The sequence below is a fragment of the Salmo salar genome, chromosome 06 (assembly GCF_965601325.2).
Source record: "Salmo salar chromosome 06, fSalSal1, whole genome shotgun sequence".
Classification (NCBI taxonomy): Eukaryota; Metazoa; Chordata; class Actinopteri; order Salmoniformes; family Salmonidae; genus Salmo; species Salmo salar.
Genome location: NC_138296.1, coordinates 87,164,798 through 87,183,823, shown reverse-complemented (window position 1 = coordinate 87,183,823; position 19,026 = coordinate 87,164,798). Strand labels below are relative to the sequence as shown.

The 19,026-nt window shown below is 41.2% G+C and overlaps 1 protein-coding gene across 1 annotated transcript in view; it reads left to right on the top strand.

Annotated features, from left to right (window-relative positions):
* Positions 1-213: 213 nt before the first annotated feature.
* Positions 214-19,026, top strand: part of LOC100136379 (thyrotropin receptor) — a 38,545-nt gene continuing 19,732 nt past the window's right edge. The window contains exons 1-8 of the mRNA XM_014206059.3: positions 214-411; positions 9,115-9,186; positions 11,630-11,704; positions 14,582-14,656; positions 14,871-14,945; positions 15,218-15,295; positions 15,782-15,850; positions 18,386-18,463. Of these exons, the coding sequence (XP_014061534.3) occupies positions 218-411; positions 9,115-9,186; positions 11,630-11,704; positions 14,582-14,656; positions 14,871-14,945; positions 15,218-15,295; positions 15,782-15,850; positions 18,386-18,463 (716 nt within the window). The 5' untranslated portion in view covers positions 214-217. The remainder of the gene's footprint in view (positions 412-9,114; positions 9,187-11,629; positions 11,705-14,581; positions 14,657-14,870; positions 14,946-15,217; positions 15,296-15,781; positions 15,851-18,385; positions 18,464-19,026) is intronic.

Below are 19,026 nucleotides of genomic sequence, written 5' to 3'. Positions count from 1 at the left end.
TCCACACCGCAAAGTATCCCCAAGCATCTCCTCTCACCGCTCTCTCAAACGGTCAGTATTATTGCGCTAGGACAAGTTCATGTGCTGAAGTTTATGACATAAAGAAAGTAGCGGGCTTCAACTTCAATTTGCCACGGGCGTCCGGTGAGAAGGAAGCCGTCAGAATCTCAGCGTTATCAATAGGCGCATCATTGGGGATACTTAAAAAAAAAAAGAGATGACTGAAAACGACAGACACAGCTTGCAGGTGATAACATGGGCGCTGTTTACCCTCGTCACGTTACCGATCGAAACCTTGGTTGACTTCGACTCCTGTCCCACTGTTTGTGATTGCTCAGAACGGAAGACCTACACAATCTCCTGCTTTGACATTGATGTCATTCCCACATTTCCTGCAAGCACAGATACCCTGTAAGTATCTGTTTACATTAATGTCCCTTTGTTGTATGGATTGATATCGGATTAATGTGTGTGTGTGCGTGCGTGTGATTATTTATTTATTTATAGGCGTTCATTCAGTCGATTGTGATGGCTCATGTAGGCTATGGGTGATGCTCTCTGTAATGAGTTGATCCTGTAACGAATCTTGTCTGAGTGAGCCAAGGGCCTCTTTTCTGCCTGTTTATCAGACAGTCTTGGTCCTTGGAGCTTTGAGTGTGTGTGTTTTGATGGAACATTGTGAAAATGTACGCAGATGCTCTGCTAAATGACTAAAATTGAAAAATGTAAATATGCCTACATGCATGATGATGAGAACAGGAACGGCTATGAAAATGACAGTGTAAAACGTTTTGAAACAGAGGCATCCATTGAAGAAAAATTATGAAGTTATCTCTTTTTTATGTTCTATACTCAAACAATTCTACAAATGCATATAGACAAAACTAAAACATCATGAATTAACAATTTTAGGATAAATATTGCAAGTGCACAAATCAGTTTCTTCCAATAAGCATTATAAAATGGTATTGTTTGTCATCAGAACAAACATCTCCAAAATGCTGTGACCCTGAACGTCTGTCTGGGCTCGAGGGAGAGAGAGAGCGAGAGAGAGAAAGAGAGAGAGAGAGAGAGAGAGAGAGAGAGAGATAAATAAATATCGCAGAACACAGATCCCAAGATCAGTGGGCTTTGGGTAAAGAGTCAGGATTTGGAGATCTCTGGCACTGGGCGCCGTTTTTAAATGGCACCCTATTCCCCATAGCGTGTTACTGTTGACCAGATGGATTTCTGCCAAAAGTAGTGGACTAGACTTATATAAGGAACAGAGTGCCATTTCGGACACAGCCCTGGTTCTGACCCAGGTGAGAACCAAAGGGTGAACAGTAAGAATGTCCAATTGTCATATTTGAGTAAAAGTAAAGAAAATTACTTAATAGAAAATTACTCAACTAAAAGTTCAAGTTACCCAGTAAACACTACTTTAGTAAAAGTCTAAAATATTTTCAAATTCCTTATATTAAGCAAACCAGAAAACACGATTTTCTGTTTTTTTTTCATTTACGCATCGTCAGAGGCACACTCCAACACTCAGACATCATTTACAAACGAAGCATGTGTGTTTAGATCAGAGGCAGTAGGGATGACCAAGGATGTTCTCTTGATAAGTGAGTGAATTGGACCATTTTCAGGTCCTGCTAAGCATTCAAAATTGAAGGAGTACTTTTGGGTGTCAGGGAAAATGTATGCAGTAAAAAGTACATTATTTTCATTAGGAATGTAGTGAAGTAAAAGTTGTAAAAAATATTATTAAAGTATTTTTACTTGAGCACTATACACCACTGTAAAAGTACCATTGTCTGGAGATTCACTCATAAGCAGCAGATGTCACAACACTGAGTAGGAGGACTCTGGTAGGCTTACAGAAAAATAAATCAACACAGTTTTTTTCGGTTGGGAAGGACCTATTCCAGTATGTTCCATTACATAGCAACATGAGGAGTCTGTAAGTTCACATGATGTCCCATGATGTCAGGGTTGCCAACAAAGGACCCTGAGAATTAAGGGGGAATGGGATTTCTTGTGATTTATTTTTTATTGAATCTTTATTTAACTAAGTCAGTTAAGTACGAATTCTTATTTACAATGACGGCCTAGGAACAGTGGGTTAACTGCCTTGTTCAAGGGCAGAACGACTCGGCTCGGGGATTCGATCTAGCAACATTTCAGGTAATGGCCCAATGCTCTAACGACTAGGCTACCTGCCACCCCAAAATGATGGAGAGACTGCCATCAGGTTCTGAGAGTGGTGGATGTTTCAAGACATCCACTATGGGACCCAGAGGGTTTTCTGGTTATATACACTGCTCAAAAAAATAAAGGGAACACTTAAACAACAAAATGTAACTCCAAGTCAATCTCACTTCTGTGAAATCAAACTGAACACTTAGGAAGTAACACTGATTGACAATAAATTTCACTTGCTGTTGTGCAAATGGAATAGACAACAGGTGGAAAATATAGGCAATTAGCAAGACACCCCCAATAAAGGAGTGGTTCTGCAGGTGGGGACCACAGACCACTTCTCAGTTCCTATGCTTCCTGGCTGATGTTTTGGTCACTTTTGAATGCTGGTGGTGCTTTCACTCTAGTGGTAGCATGAGACAGAGTCTACAACCCACACAAGTGGCTCAGGTAGTGCAGCTCATCCAGGATGGCACATCAATGCGAGCTGTGGCAAGAAGGTTTGCTTTGTCTGTCAGCGTAGTGTCCAGAGCATGGAGGCACTACCAGGAGACAGGCCAGTACATCAGGAGACGTGGAGGAGGCCGTAGGAGGGCAACAACCCAGCAGCAGGACCGCTACCCCCGCCTTTGTGCAAGGAGGAGCAGGAGAAGCACTACCAGAGCCCTGCAAAATGACCTCCAGCAGGCCACAAATGTGCATGTGTCTGCTCAAACGGTCAGAAACAGACTCCATGAGGGTGGTATGAGGGCCCGACGTCCACAGGTGTGGGTTGTGCTTACAGCCCAACACCGTGCAGGGCGTTTGGCATTTGCCAGAGAACACCAAGATTGGCAAATTCGCCACTGGCACCCTGTGCTCTTCACAGATGAAAGCAGGTTCACACTGAGCACGTGACAGACGTGACAGAGTCTGGAGACGCCGTGGAGAACGTTCTACTGCCTGCAACATCCTCCAGCATGACCGGTTTGGCGGTGGGTCAGTCATGGTGTGGGGTGGCATTTCTTTGGGGGGCCACACAGCCCTCCATGTGCTCGCCAGAGGTAGCCTGACTGCCATTAGGTACCGAGATGAGATCCTCACACCCCTTGTGAGACCATATGCTGGTGCGGTTGGCCCTGGGTTCCTCCTAATGCAAGACAATGCTAGACCTCATGTGGCTGGAGTGTGTCAGCAGTTCCTGCAAGAGGAAGGCATTGATGCTATGGACTGGCCCGCCCGTTCCCCAGACCTGAATCCAATTGAGCACATCTGGGACATCATGTCTCGCTCCATCCACCAATGCCACGTTGCACCACAGACTGTCCAGGAGTTGGCGGATGCTTTAGTCCAGGTCTGGGAGGAGATCCCTCAGGAGACCATCTGCCACCTCATCAGGAGCATGCCCAGGCATTGTAGGGAGGTCATACAGTCACGTGGAGGCCACACACACTACTGAGCCTCATTTTTACTTGTTTTAAGGACATTACATCAAAGTTGGATCAGCCTGTAGTGTGGTTTTCCACTTTAATTTTGAGTGTGACTCCAAATCCAGACCTCCATGGGTTGATAAATTGGATTTCCATTGATTATTTTTGTGTGATTTTGTTGTCAACACATTCAACTATGTAAAGAAAAAAGTATTTAATAAGATTATTTATTTCATTCAGATCTAGGATGTGTTGTTTAAGTGTTCCCTTTATTTTTTTGAGCAGTATATATTTTTTTTTTAAGAGAAAATTATGTCACGTGATCAGGTTAAATTCATCATAAATTACTGCTGCATTCTGTACTCTCTCTTGGCCAATAGGGACAGGGGCATCTGTGTATGGGCACGGGTAGGCTTCAGAGAGGTCATGGTGGGTCTACAGCCCTCCTCCGGCTGTGGAGGTTCAAAACGTGTGATAATGCACATTCTCCTTCTGTTTGTTCAACCTACTGGGAACATTCCATTGCCCACCCTACAACCGGACCTCCCCCCTCCCTCATCCACCGTCTCTTCTCCCAGGACACCCATCACATGGTATTAGCCCCCAATCAGTGCCCCAATTCATCTGCCCAGACGCATCCGTGATGCCACCGCATTCTTCATCCTCACATAGTTTGCCCAGCACCCACCAGGAAACAAAAGAAAAGGAAAAATATCTCCCCAAAATATCTCAAGTCCAAAACAACCCAGCTCGAAATAGCCATCTGGCATCCTGTATTTTAGGGATGTTCTGATAGTTGAGGTGTGAAGGTGTTGTACTGTACTGACTGTGGAACAACAGTGGAGCTGACCTGAGCCTAGGGCAAGGTCCCTGTCGCTTTGTGTTAACACAGTGGCTAGATATCTCTCTCTCTGTCTCTTTGTCTCTTTCTCTCTGTGTCTGTCTCTCTCTGTGTGTGTGTTTCACAAGCAGACTACCATAGTCCCTGTGCCCAAGATGTCCAAGGTAACCTGTCTAAATGACGTTCACATCTATATCTTTGAAGGGCCGGTCATGCCTCACATCAACACCATTATACCAGAAACCCTAGACCCACTGCAATTTGCATACCGCCCCAACAGATCCACAGATGGCGCAATCTCTATTGCACTCCACACTGCCCTTTCCTACCTGGAGAAGAGGAACACCTATGTGAGAATGCTGTTCATTGACTACTACTCAGCATTCAACACCATACTGGCCTCAAAGCTCAACACTAAGCTAATGACCCTGGAACTGAAAACCCTCTGCAACTGGACTTCCTGACGGGCCGCCCCCAGGTGGTGAGGGTAGGCAACAACACATACGACAAGTTGACTCTCAACACGATGCCCCTCAGGGGTGCGTGTTTAGTCCCCTACTGAACTTCCTGTTCACCCACGACTGCATGGACAAAGAAGCTGATCGTAGAATACAGGAAACGGAGCGCTGAGCACACCCCCATCTACATCGACAGGGCTGTAGTAGAGTGGGTCGAGAGCTTCAACTTCCTCTGTGTCCACATCACTAAGAATCTATCATGGTCTAAACACACCAACACAGTCGTGAAGAAGGCACGACAACACCTCTTCCCCCTCAGAAGGCTGAAAAGATTCAGCACGTGTCCTCACATCCTCAAAATGTTCTACAGATGCACCATTAGGAGCATCCTGACTGGTTGCATCACCGCCTGGTATGGGAACTGCTCGGCAAGGTGCTACAGAGGGTAGTGCATACGGCCCAGTACATCACTGGAGCCGAGCTCCCTGCCATCCAGGACCTCAGAGGAAGGCCCTAAAAATTGTCAAAGACTCCAGCTACCCAAGTCATAGACTCTTCTCTCAGCTAGCGCAACGCAAGTCTGGATCAACAGGACCCTGAACAGCTTCCACCCCCAAGCCATAAGACTTCTAAATAGTTAGTCTGGGTAGCTATTTGGTTCATTATTTAACTATCTGCATTGACTCTTTTTGAACTAACTGTTTTTGTCTCATCACATATGCTGCTGCTACTCTTTATTATCTATCACTTTATTCCTAGTTTTTTGTACGTATCTACACTACCGATCAAAAGTTTTAGAACACCTACTCATTCAAGGGTTTTGGCAGCAATTCGACCATGAAGGCCTGATTCAAACAGTCTGAACTGTTGATATTGAGATGTGTCTGTTACTTGAACTCTGTGAAGCATTTATTTGGGCTGCAATTTCTGAGGCTGGTAACTATACCTCTGTAGCAGAGGTAACTCTCGGTCTTCCATTACTGTGGTGGTCCTCATGAGAGCCAGTTTCATCATAGTGCATGATGGTTTTTGCAACTGCACTTGAAGAAACGTTCAAAGTTCTTGACATTTTCTGTGTTGACTGACCTTCATGTCTTAAAATAATGATGGACTGTTGTTTCTCTTTGCTTCTTTGAGCTGTTCTTGCCATAATATGGACTTGATCTTTTACCAAATAGGGCTATCTTCTGTATACCCCCCTACCTTGTCACAACACAACTGAATGGCTCAAATGCATTAAGAAGGAAATCAATTCCACAAATTAACTTTTAAGAAAGCACACCTGTTAATTGAAATGCTTTCCAGGTGACTACCTCATGAAGCTGGTTGAGAAAATGCCAAGAGTGTGCAAAGCTGTCATCAAGAGTGACACTGAAGAATGTCAAATATAAAATATATTTTGATTTGTTTAACACTTTCTTTGGTTACTACATGATTCCATATGTGTTATTTCATAGTTTTGATGTCTTCACTATTATTCTACAATGTAGAAAATAGTAAAAATAAAGCAAAACCCTTGAATGAGTAGGTGTTCTAAAACTAAAACTTCTCACCGATAGTGCACCTCAAGTACCTCTGCACATCGAGTCGGTACTAGTAACCTGTGTATATAGCCAAGTTATCATTACTCATTTTGTATTATTATTATGTGTTTTACTTTTCTATTATTTCTCAATTGTCTGTATTGTTGGGAAGGGCCTGTAAGTAGGCATTTCACTATTAGTCTACACCTGTTGTTTACCAAACATTTGACAAATATCATTTTATTTGAATGATTTGTTCTCTCTCTCTCTCTGTAGTGCTGCTGGTTACATACACAAGGTTGACATATCAGCTCAGTGTATAAGGACAATAGATATGGCAATTTCATTTCTTGTAGTGCGTACCGTATCTTTGTGAGTGGATATGTAGATGGGTGTGCCAGAGTGGTGTGTGTGTGTGTGCTGTAATGGCCCAACAGCGTGATGGTGTATGGTGACAAGGGTCTACTCTGTGTCCCTCTGTTGGAATTCATCAAAGAGCTGCCACGTACTACTCTACCATTGACGAATCACCTGACTAACTGCTAGCTCTCAGCTCTATATTAGCAGTGGTGTAAAGTACTTAATAAATATTACTTTAAAGTATTTTTACTTAAGTCGTTTTTTTGTGGTATCTGTACTTTACTTTACTATTCATATTTTTGCCTACTTTTACTTCATTACAATCCAAAAGAAAATAATGTACTTTTTACTCCATACATTTTCCCTGACACCCAAAAGTACTCGTTACATTTTGAATGCTTAGCAGGATGGGACAATTCACGCACTTATCAAGACAACATGCCTGGTCATCCCTACTGCCTCTGATCTGGCTGACTGACTAAACACAAAACTTCCTTTGTAAATTATGTTGCATTGTTGACGTGTGTCCCTGGCTATCCGTGAATTCAAAAAACAAGAAAATGCTGCAGCCTGGTTTGCTTAATATAAGGAATTTAAAATTATTTATACTTTTAATTTTACTATAGATACTCAAGTACATTTTGCAATGACATTTACTCTTGATACTTAAGTATATTTAAAACCAAATACTTTTAGTTCCATCAATGCGGAGAAATGCAGGTGTTCCGAGCAGACACAGGAAGCAGTTCCATGGAGGATGCTGCCCCATTACTGAGTCAGAAGTCTAAAGTGGATCTCTCTCTTTTCATTGGCTGAAACTTATGCTAGGTCCAACAGCTCTCTCAACTACCTCCACTACGATTAACTATTGCCCTCCCCCCAACAATAACAAAAAACACCTATGGATTGATATTCATAACAATACCACCAGTGGTGATTTCTAGTAATAAACCATTATAACTCAAGCGTTTTTATGTTCCCGCTAGCCCCCAGGCCGTAGGTGTACGTTAGCAGGGCCAGACCTTGTTTGGTTTGGCTCAGGGCTGAGAGGTTAGGTCCAGGTCCACTCCTACACACTCAGAACCGGCGTTATGTTTTCCCTTCATGTTCCTGTGACAGGGTTTACACCATACACTTCAAAGAGTTATTTCATCCAGACAGCAATGCACTGCATGGGGATAGAACCTAGTTACCAGAAATATATCCACCTATCAATGTTGGGTCAGAGCTGACCTGACCAGAGCTGACCTGGCAGACGCTGTAAGTTGAGGATTTTGTTCGATTCGATAGTTAATGTGTAATACCAAATTACCAACAATTGTGAAAGCAATGGATAGGCTGTTGAGGGCCTCATACCCTCACTTGCCCTCTCTTTGTCTCCAGTCCATCTCTACAGCTCTCGTTCTTATGGCTTTTTTTGGAAGGGGGGGGCTAACTCAATATAATAACTAAAACCAAATCCAAACTGTTGACAACTGATAATGTACCTACATTCATACTGTTTGTTGACTGTGTCCAGCTCGCTAACAATCATGTTTATTGACTGTGTCCAGCTCGCTAACAATCACGCTTATTGACTGTGTCCAGATCGCTAACAATCACCGAAATGAAAGCTAGATTATTTGTTACTTTTAATTCTTACTTTGTTAGGTATTTTTCTTAGCTGCATTGTTGGTTAAGGGCTTGTAGGTAAGCATTTCACTGAAAGGTCTACATCTGTTGTACTCGGCACGTGACAAATAACATTTTGATTTGATTTAGACAGTCAGGGAGCATTGAAAATCCCCCAAACTTTTGATAGAGGACTATTATTAGCACATTTTCTCGTTGAAGATTGAATACGGCCTCCGGGGTAAAATTAGTTTGACACCCCTGTCCTAGAGGAATCCATGTCTTCAGTGATCGTCGGTCTGCTTTTCAACTCCTAGAGGAATCCATGTCTTCAGTGATCTTGGGTCTGCTTTTTAACTCTAAGATTTGCATCATGCACAGTTTACCTTACACACTGTAAGGTGGATGAGTGTCTCCAGGGCAGGCATGTAACCCCTGCACACTGACTGAACTAAACCAGCACAAGGAGACCTCAGGATCTCAACATTACATCCAGGGATTTGGATAAATTAGTACAGAATGCATAACTGGCCGAAATGGGTATGTATCTTATCAGTTGTTACAGATATGATAGAGACTCTGGAGGAGGAAGGTCCAATGCTTTTCTTATGAATGGGGTTAAAACAACTACATGTTGATCTGTACACTTCACATAAATCTGTAAACTGTACATAAATCTGTAAACTTTATGTTGATCTGTAAACTTAATCCTCTATCTTCTCTTCCAGATGGCTTCTGGAGACGCGTCTGAAATCAGTGCCAGGAGATGTCTTCTCCAACCTGGTAAACATATCAAGGATGTGAGTGAATCACAATCAGCACGATCACATTCACCAGCTTCTCGTTAAAGTCCTAAGGCTTTGTATTTAAATTCCTGTGAATCACACAATCATCAGGATGATACACTTGTTTCTCACTGTTATTCCCTACCTTTGGCTCTCACTTCTGCTCTTCTCTTTCTCTCTCTAGTTCTCTTCTCTCTCCCCCCCCCTCTCTCTCTCTCGCTTCTCTCCCCCCTCTCTTCTCTCTTCCCCACCTCTCTCTCTTCTCTCTCTCGCACCTCTCTTCCCCTCTCTCTTTTCTGTTCTCACCACTCTCTCTCTTTTCTCTTCCCCCCCTCTCCTCTCTTCCCCTCTCTCTTCTGTCTTCACCACTCTCTATCTCTCCTCTCTTCCCCCTCTCTTCTCTCTCTCTTCCCCTCTTTCCTCTCTTCCCTACTCTTTCTATCTCTCTCTTTTCTCTTCTCTCTTTCGCTCTCTCCTCTCTCTCTCTTCCCCCCTCTCTCTCTCTCTCTTCTCTCTTCCCCCCCTATCTCTCTCGTCCCTTTCCTTTTTCATCATCAGTATGATCACATGTTTCTTGTTAAAGCCACAAAGCTCTATAAAGCTATATTTAAATTCCAGCGACTTACTAAACCACCTGTTGCATGTCTCTTATTCTCCAGAGGGGGAAAAACATCAGATCCAAGCCTCTCTCTCTCTCTCTCCATCTGATCTGTTTTCTGTTTGGTATCACTGCTGTCTGCTAATCACAGTTAATGCCATCCTAGAATAGGAATGTCGGCATTCCCACCGCAAGGGCCTAGGCATCAGCAAGGTATTCAGTAGAGCTGTTCTATGGATTGGTGCTTTTTTAGGATTTTAGTTTTTGGTCAAAAAAGACTGTAAAATCAACAGAAATTCAGCTGAAAATAATTTTGGACATCTGTTCCCAAGTATGAAAAAAATATACAATAATAGACAGTGTCTGAATTTAATCAAAGTATGTAATTGAAAATAACAATCATTTCAATCTCTTTTTTTGGGCTTAGTTGTGGTCATTTTGCAGTGTACACATTTTGATCATTACAGTATGTTCCTGCCGCGGCTGAATCTAGTTGCCTACCCCTGGTTTAGTTATTGTGGTAAAATATACACTAGGTACATAAAGGTGGAAAGGGGCATCACCAAGCTAAAACGCAAGATGAAAATGAGAAACCAAGTCATTTTTTAGACACTTAATCTGAAAATAAACATTCTGCCAAGCCTTGATCTCAGCCTGTGAGGCCAATGGCAATGTCCAAGTCAGCTACGAGGAAAGAGAGAGAAAGCAAAGAGTATTATTTTCTTCTGCCTCAGCCAGTACATAGTAGCCTGGTGCTTCTATATTGGCAAATAGGATACTGTAATGGAGACACTTTTTCATCTGTAATCAGTTTTTGAGATCAACCCCCTTAATTAGGGAGCAGTGAAATATCATTGATTAGCTACTATCTACTATACTATAGTCTACTGAACTTTAAACACTAAGCCTGCTTTCTCCCAGTGAACAGACTGATTCCATTTATCATATAGATTCAGTCTAAGTCTCTGTTTATTTTATATGCCATTAAATCACGCTAACTACACACTAGTTACTCAGTAATAACAAATGAAACTAATACTGATGACTAAGGTGAAAATGTTGCATACTGTACATACCTGTTAATTGATTGTATTTAGAGGCTATGTGAGAGGTGGGTAGTTGAGTAGATTGGACATTAGAATGGAGTCAACAGACAGTAGATTGGACATTAGAATGGAGTCAACAGACAGTAGATTGGACATTAGAATGGAGTCAACAGACTGTAGATTGGACATTAGAATGGAGTCAACAGACAGTAGATTGGAGTCAACAGACAGTAGATTGGACATTAGAATGGAGTCAACAGACAATAGATTGGACATTAGAATGGAGTCAACAGACAGTAGATTGGAGTCAACAGACAATAGATTGGACATTAGAATGGAGTCAACAGACAGTAGATTGGAGTCAACAGACAGTAGATTGGACATTAGAATGGAGTCAACAGACAATAGATTGGACATTAGAATGGAGTCAACAGACAGTAGATTGGACATTAGAATGGAGTCAACAGACAGTAGATTGGACATTAGAATGGAGTCAACAGACAGTAGATTGGACATTAGAATGGAATCAACAGACAGTAGATTGGACATTAGAATGGAGTCAACAGACAGTAGATTGGACATTAGAATGGAGTCAACAGACAGTAGATTGGACATTAGAATGGAGTCAACAGACAGTAGATTGGACATTAGAATGGAGTCAACAGACAGTAGATTGGACATTAGAATGGAGTCAGCAGACTGTAGATTGGACATTAGAATGGAGTCAACAGACAGTAGATTGGACATGTGTGGCCATTAGAATGGAATCAACAGACAGTAGATTGGCCATATTAAAGTATTGTTTTTTTCCCAGATATATATCAGTGGATCTGACGCTGAAGAGGCTGGAGAGGCATTCATTCTATAACCTGAAGAAAATCACCCACATGTGAGTGACTTACTAATGTAATATAGGCCATTTAGCAGATGCTTTGATCCAAAGTGCCTAAAGTTATGCGTGCATACATTTTTACGTATTGGTTGCCCCAGGAAACGAACCCACAATCCTGGTGTTGCAAGCACCATGCTCTACCAACTATGCTCTAACAACTGAGTCATACAGGACCACCATTACCAATGGGTAAATTCTCTTGATTTCCATCACTGGCTATAACATGAAGTGTATTTCCCCTTGACAAAATGCCAGTTTGTAGGCATTTGAGTATAGTTGTATCAACTAAATTATTATTAAGTAACTGGTTCCACAGACTTGTTTTAGTTTACGCAACTTTTTGGTCAAAGTGTTACCAGGACTTTACATTTTTAGTTGTCCCAAACTTTCAGTCAACTTAAAATGTGTTCACTCAATTAGGCTCATGTTCATTCAACTAGAAAGTATTATTTATGGCATCTTACCTATAAAAAAAGTATTTGGAGCTAATTACACACACAGCACTTTTAACATACAACTTCACATACATGATTACATTTTGCATGTTAATTGAAACAGTTATTATTATTCAACATGCCCTCACCTGGGATTTGTACTCACAATCTCTTGATTGATGTCATTCTGATCTTCCTGCTACGTGTTAATTATCAATAATCTGACAATTCAATGTTCATCAATGGTTTAATTGATTTATTTAAGCAATTTTAGTTTTTTCTGTATAACTGTCTGATGTTGACAGGGAATATTACTCTGCTTTAATGTTACTCCTTGATAAATCAAATCGTTTTTCTTGACTACTTTTAACGGAGTTGAGATTTATTTCGAAGTGCAAAGTGTAGCAATACGGCTGAAATCAGTTTTCGAGACTGACATGGTGGCATAGCAGGAAGATTAGAATGCTGTAAACCAAAAGGTTGTGAGTTCAAATCCCAGGTCAGGACATCTTGAATACTAATTACTGTATAAATGAATATGCACAATGTCAATGTGTGTCAAATATGTAAGTTGAAATCTTTGTGTGTTAAAAGCAGTGTGTGTTTAACTAGTTCCACAGCCATTTTGTTGGGGTAAATGCCCAAATAATCATTTCTACTTGAATGAACATATCAGACAAATTGAGCAAGAACAAGTTTGGGCCGACACATTTTTTTATTCAGTTAACACAGACCGAAAAGTTGAGAAAGAAAAGGATGTGGAACCAGTTACTTCAAACTTCCTGGCGTTGACAATGTCACGGATCCCTCTTGAACTGTGTCATTGCGCACACCTGGTCCCCATTCCCACTGATTGTATCTGTATAAGTGTGCCCTTTGTTTCACCATTGGGCTGTCGGTTATTGTTCCAATGTCCGTTGGTCGTGTGAGTACCTGTGCTATGTTTTGGCTTTCGTGCCATTGTGGAGTGCGCAGATGATTACAGGTCTCGTCCCGTGTGATAATCATTGTGCGCTAGTGTTATTTATTCAAGGTTCTCCTCGCTCTTTTGGTTTGGGGTTCAACCCTGTGTTTTGTATACGTGTTTGGTCTTCGTCTGCGTGCCTTTACATGGCACCCTGTAATTTGGGAAAATAAAAACCCCTATTACGCATTCCTGCACCTGTCGCCCGATCCCTTCATACCAGCGTGACAGACAACTTAGATGGAAAGCTACTGAGGATGATAGCTGACTCTATAACCACTCCTATCTGTCATATCTTTAATCTGAGCCTAGAGGAGAGTTTTTGTCCTCAGGCCTGGAGGAAAGCCAAAGTAATTCCGCTACCCAAGAGTGGTAAAGCGGCGTATACTGGTTCTAACAGCAGACCTATGTGGAGATTTGGAAGATTATACTCCTGGTCTTTCCCACAGACAGACACGTACCTTGCCCTGTTCTGTCAGCACTCAGCAGGTTTAGGCCACACGGGTGTAATCGGTATCCCTGGGTTAGGGTGTGTGTGTGTGTGTGAACCTAAAGTAGAGTCCTGACCTTTAGACAACATGAAGGGAAGTTGGGAATGAATCAAACCCTTGTATCAACTCAATGTATGTGATACACAGTATGTTCTGTGATGCAAAGGTATGCTAAATTACTGAGCAACGCAAAGAATGTATTAGCACTTATAGGTATACTTTAGGATTCCATCTACTTCCCCAGAGTCAGATGAACTTGTGGAAACCATTTTTATGTCTGTGTCCAGTATGAATGAAATTAGAGGTAGTTTTGCAAGCCATTGCTAACTAGCATTTGTGCAATGGCTAGACGTCTATGTGCATCTTGCTAGCGTTAGCGCAACTACCTTCAACTTATTTCTTACTGGACACAGAGACATAAATATCCTAAAAAATGGTATCCACAAGTTCATCTGACTCTTTGCCAAAATCCCAAAGTATCCCTGTAATCCTAAAATACACAGAAATACATCTCAAACTGGAAAACATTATGTTTACCTTGTCGTTCACTTTCAAGTGTGTGTGTGTGTAGCTACCCCTTTCCTGCAGTCAAATGATCTAGTGGCCTCATGGGTGGAATGTTACAAGCATTTTGCTACACACACACAATAACATCTGCTAAATGTGTGTATGTGCCCAATAACATTTGATTCATTAATAGTTTTCATAATTAGTACACTTTTTTTTTACGCTGAAAACCTGGTGACAAATGTTTTGTAATATTTTTCAGTCTTCTGTGATGTATAGAAAGTGTAATATTAATATGCAAACTCAAAATTGAATGCATTTTAAATCTGTATCTGAAGTGGTACAGGTGTCTTCTTTTTTTAAAGCCCATAACCATGTGTGTGAGGTGTATACCTTTGTTTCAAAGTATGTAGGTAAGTAGGTAACACTCTGTGCACACTGCAGTAAAAGGTTAAGCATTTTCTGTTTTCCATTTCAGAGAGATCCGGAATGCGAGGAGTCTGTCATACATAGACCCAGAAGCATTTAAAAACCTTCCAAACCTGAAATACCTGTGAGCACTTTTAGACATCATATACAATGTATTAAAAGCATCATTCTGACAGCATTGAAAACGCTATTGTGAGTCCTCCTAACCACTGACAATGCTACTTTAACACAAGATGCAAGAGATGAGACTTGTCTTCAAATATTTGGCTTGGACAAAGGACCCATAATTGATCAATTATATATATATTTAAGTCTTTTTTTTTGTTGGTTCCTTCTAGGGGTATTTTCAATACTGGCCTCACCATCTTTCCTGATCTCACCAACATTCACTCAGATGACATGAACTTCATACTGTAAGAAAACTAGTAGGCAGAACTTTTGTTATTTGTCACTCAGGTCTTACAAGTCTATTACAATCCACCAACCATAGTATTCTATATCTAAAATCCCATACTCAAAACCTCCTTTCTTCAGTAATAGGGAGGGTTTTCCAACCCAACATGCCTTGGCTAGTCTGGTGTCAGTGGTTACTGTAGTACCTGGAGATGTACTTAGCTGTTTCCCACTCTGACAACGTTTTCTATATTTGCGACGCCACCTCAATTCCTCTTGTTTCTCCCCACAGTGAGATCACTGATCATCCTTACATCTCTGAGGTCCCAGCCAACTCATTCCGCGGTATTACCAACCAAGTGCTGACAGTGTGAGTACACGGCCCTAGCTCTAGTGTTTCACTGGTGTTGTCACTATAAGGGATAGGCCATTACATTACCCTCACTTGCAGTCTCAGAGTGTGCTGTGGCCAGCCCAGAGAGGATTTCCCTAACGTCTACCGGCGAGAAACTACCATTACATTAGATGCCAAAGCTATGGGCACATTGGTCACATTGGAAAAGAGATTCATGAGACCACAAGCTTGGTTTTGAAGGGGAGAAAATAATATCGAAAATGTTGTAGTGATTTTGATCACTAAATTGCATACACAGGCAAATCCCTCAGCACAAAAGTATGCATGTTGTTCACCACCTACTGTAGCATTGTCATTACTGATTTTAATATGACCTGTACAACCAGAAACACATTGAAAGTTAGTCAGTGGGTTGGTGCTTAATAACTCAATTACCCAGTGATTACTTCAGTAAAAATGTCACCTTTATGAATATTTTCTAATGTTGTTATTCTCTTACAGGATGTTGTACAGTAACGGCTTCACAGACATCCAACATCATGCTTTCAACGGGACCAAACTGGATGCTGTGTAAGTCATTTAGCTGATATCATTAACACAGTAGAATGGAATAGACTATGGAATGTAATAGAATGTAGAATATACAATATAGAATAGTCCCAGTCAGTATTAGATAGAACGTTGCAGCCCTGCCTGCCTGTGGGGAAAACAACCTGTTGCTTTCTAGGTTACCCCATTGGCTCACAGCAAATACTTGACCATGCAGTTTTCTTGATGTCTGCTTGTTTTAGCCAATTACAAATCTTAATTTAATAAAAGTACAACATGTCTAAAGATTACTTTTCAACATTGCCTGCTCCAGAGTTTTCTCACTACTTAGAAAAACATCATATTGTAGGGCTTCCCTCACGCCCCTTTTCATGACGGTGCTAGCAGCCAGGTGAATGAATGAGGGCTAGCTAGTTACCGACCAGAACATTAAGCTAGCCAAGACAAACAATGCAAACAAATGGACTATACAGCTACAAGTAGTGAGTGGAGTTACAAACGGACTATACTAAACAAGTTAAATGTCTTACCTGTGATAAAATGTTTTCCACACACAGAGCTACGTGTAGCCTACTTGGACATCCGGCTCCCCACATTTCCCACTCTCCCACATCGGATATCCTGAAGCCACAGGGCTCTTCTCGCAGGCTCTATTTTCCTACATGGGAGCATTGGGAACCTTTCCTGTAGGTCTGGATTTTTGACCTGGTTACAAATACCTTAAACAACACAGCAGCTTTTCGTTTTGTTATCTCTGTGTAACAAAATTATGTTACTTAATATTTTGACTTGAGTAAACCATTTTTGATGTCTGGCATGTATATTTCCTTACTCAAAATTACACTTACCCTACACAAGCAGTAGGATCACTGCTACATCTGAACTAGTTCTCTCAGATCACGGCTACATCTGAACTAGTTCTCTCAGATCACGGCTACATCTGAACTAGTTCTCTCAGACGTGCTTAGAGCGAGATTAACCCCAGCCTTGATTAGGAAGCTCTAGTTGTCATGGGATAAAAAGGATATTTTAGGAGGGTGATTTCAGGAAGTCCGCATCAAAGCATCAAATTACCTCTATTTCCCTATCCTGGGTACCAGTCTCTTTAGAACTCTGTGTTGTTGTCTGTGTCACACTGCTTTGCTTTATCTTGGTCAGGTCGCAGTTGTAAATGAGAACTTGTTCTCAACTAGCCTACCTGGTTAAATAAAGGTGCATTTTTTTTTTTTTTTTTTTTTTTAAGAACAGGTGTGTCAAACGCATTCCACGGAGGGCCTAGTGTCGAGGTTTTGGTTTAAATTATTAATTAGTGACCTTAATTCATCAACCAAGTACAAGGGAGGAGACACCCGCAGACACTCAGCCTTCTGTGGAATAAGTTTGACACCTGTGCTTTAGATAATCCACTGCATGTACTCCTGTGCCAAAGATACTGGCCTTTCTGCTATCTTCAAATATCAACAGTCTATCATTAATGAGCTCGAGGAGAACAGTGGATATGATCCTGATTTGATGACCCTCACAGCTATCCTCCAAGCACAACGATTATGCAAATATTGGAACTCTATCACTTTTTCTCTCTCCACAGAACACCTTGGTATCCAGTTGCTAAGCAACCATTTTTTGTTAGTCCAGAGGAAACCAGTCTGACAAAAGTTGCTAGTTTAAGGTTAAATTCCCAAACTAAATACATACTGCAATTCCAACCACAGAATGTCTTAGTTTTTAGCCTGAAAATACAACAACTTGCCTAGCTAAGGAGTGTAATGTTAGCTAAAGAGACTGATACTCAGACTACTATTTACCAAGGGAGAAAAGCACTATAAAGGGTCTCGTTTTTAAATGTAGATTTCATCTTACTGGGGACTGACCTGGATTTGCATTCAATTAAGTTTTAATAATACATTATTTTATATGTAGAGCACTTCTCATTAAATGCAGAAATCACAAAGCTCTGAAATGGGGATAAATCCAAGCACTGCTTTCTGTGTCACAATTTCAACTCCCCTCTTCCTTTTGGGCACCTCTCTGTTCCCTTTCCAGTCAGGATATGAAACATTAATATGTCTCTGACCCTCTCATCCCTCTATCCCTCCATTTAACCATTTACCCCAAGTCAACCCTAGCTGGTCCTTATGTAGTTGTAATTAAACCAATGGGCAGTCACTTTAGTCAGTCTTACCACACTGCTGTTTGTGTTGGCAGGAGCGCGCTCAGAGAGAGAACTGATCCTGGAGTGTGTGTGTGTGCGTTTGTGTGCCACTGTGTGTATAGATGTCTGTGTGTGAGTTGATCCCTGAGTCTGTAATACCAAGACCAACACTCCCCCCACACATTTATTATCATGTAGGGATTCTACAATATGTTTCTGAAGTACCTTCTCCGATGGCTAATTTAAAACAACACTCAGGATAAGATCTGATCCATCCGAAGTCAGTGTTGCTTCAGAAAGCGGTGAAAATATTAGGTGTTTTTGAGCTATCAGGATGATTACAGTGATTGAAGTGTGTCGGTTACATTCTTGTGTGTGTGTGTGTGTGTGTGTTCTCTCTCCAGGTACCTCCATAGAAACAGGCGTCTGACCAGGATGGATGAAAGGATGTTTTCTGGCACTGTCAGTGGCCCAATGCTTCTGTGAGTATTAATTAGTCCTTTATTTAACCAAGGAAATCCCATTCCTTTTTTATTTAACCAGGGAAATCCCATTCCTTTTTTATTTAACCAGGGAAATCCCATTCCTTTATTTAACCAGGGAAGTACCTTTCCTTTATTTAACCAGTTCATTCGTTTTTATTTAATCAGGGAAGTCACATTGAGAATGATATTTCTTTTTCAGGTGTGCGCTGGACAAATGTATTTCTCACTGCATTGCCCAACACTTTCAGTTAATATCTGATGTTAGTCGCTCAAACACATTTGACAGATTGGTGGACTGGTACAAATGTCATGTACAGTTGAAGTGAGAAGTTTACATACACCTTAGCCAAATACATTTAAACTCAGTTTTTCCTAGTAAAAATTCACTGTCTTAGGTCAGTTAGGATCACCACTTTATTTTAAGAATGTGAAATGTCAGAATAATAGTAGAGAGAATGATTTATTTCAGCTTTTATTTCTTTCATCACATTCCCAGTGGGTCAGAAGTTTACATACACTCAATTAGTATTTGTCAGCATTGCCTTTAAATTGTTTAACTT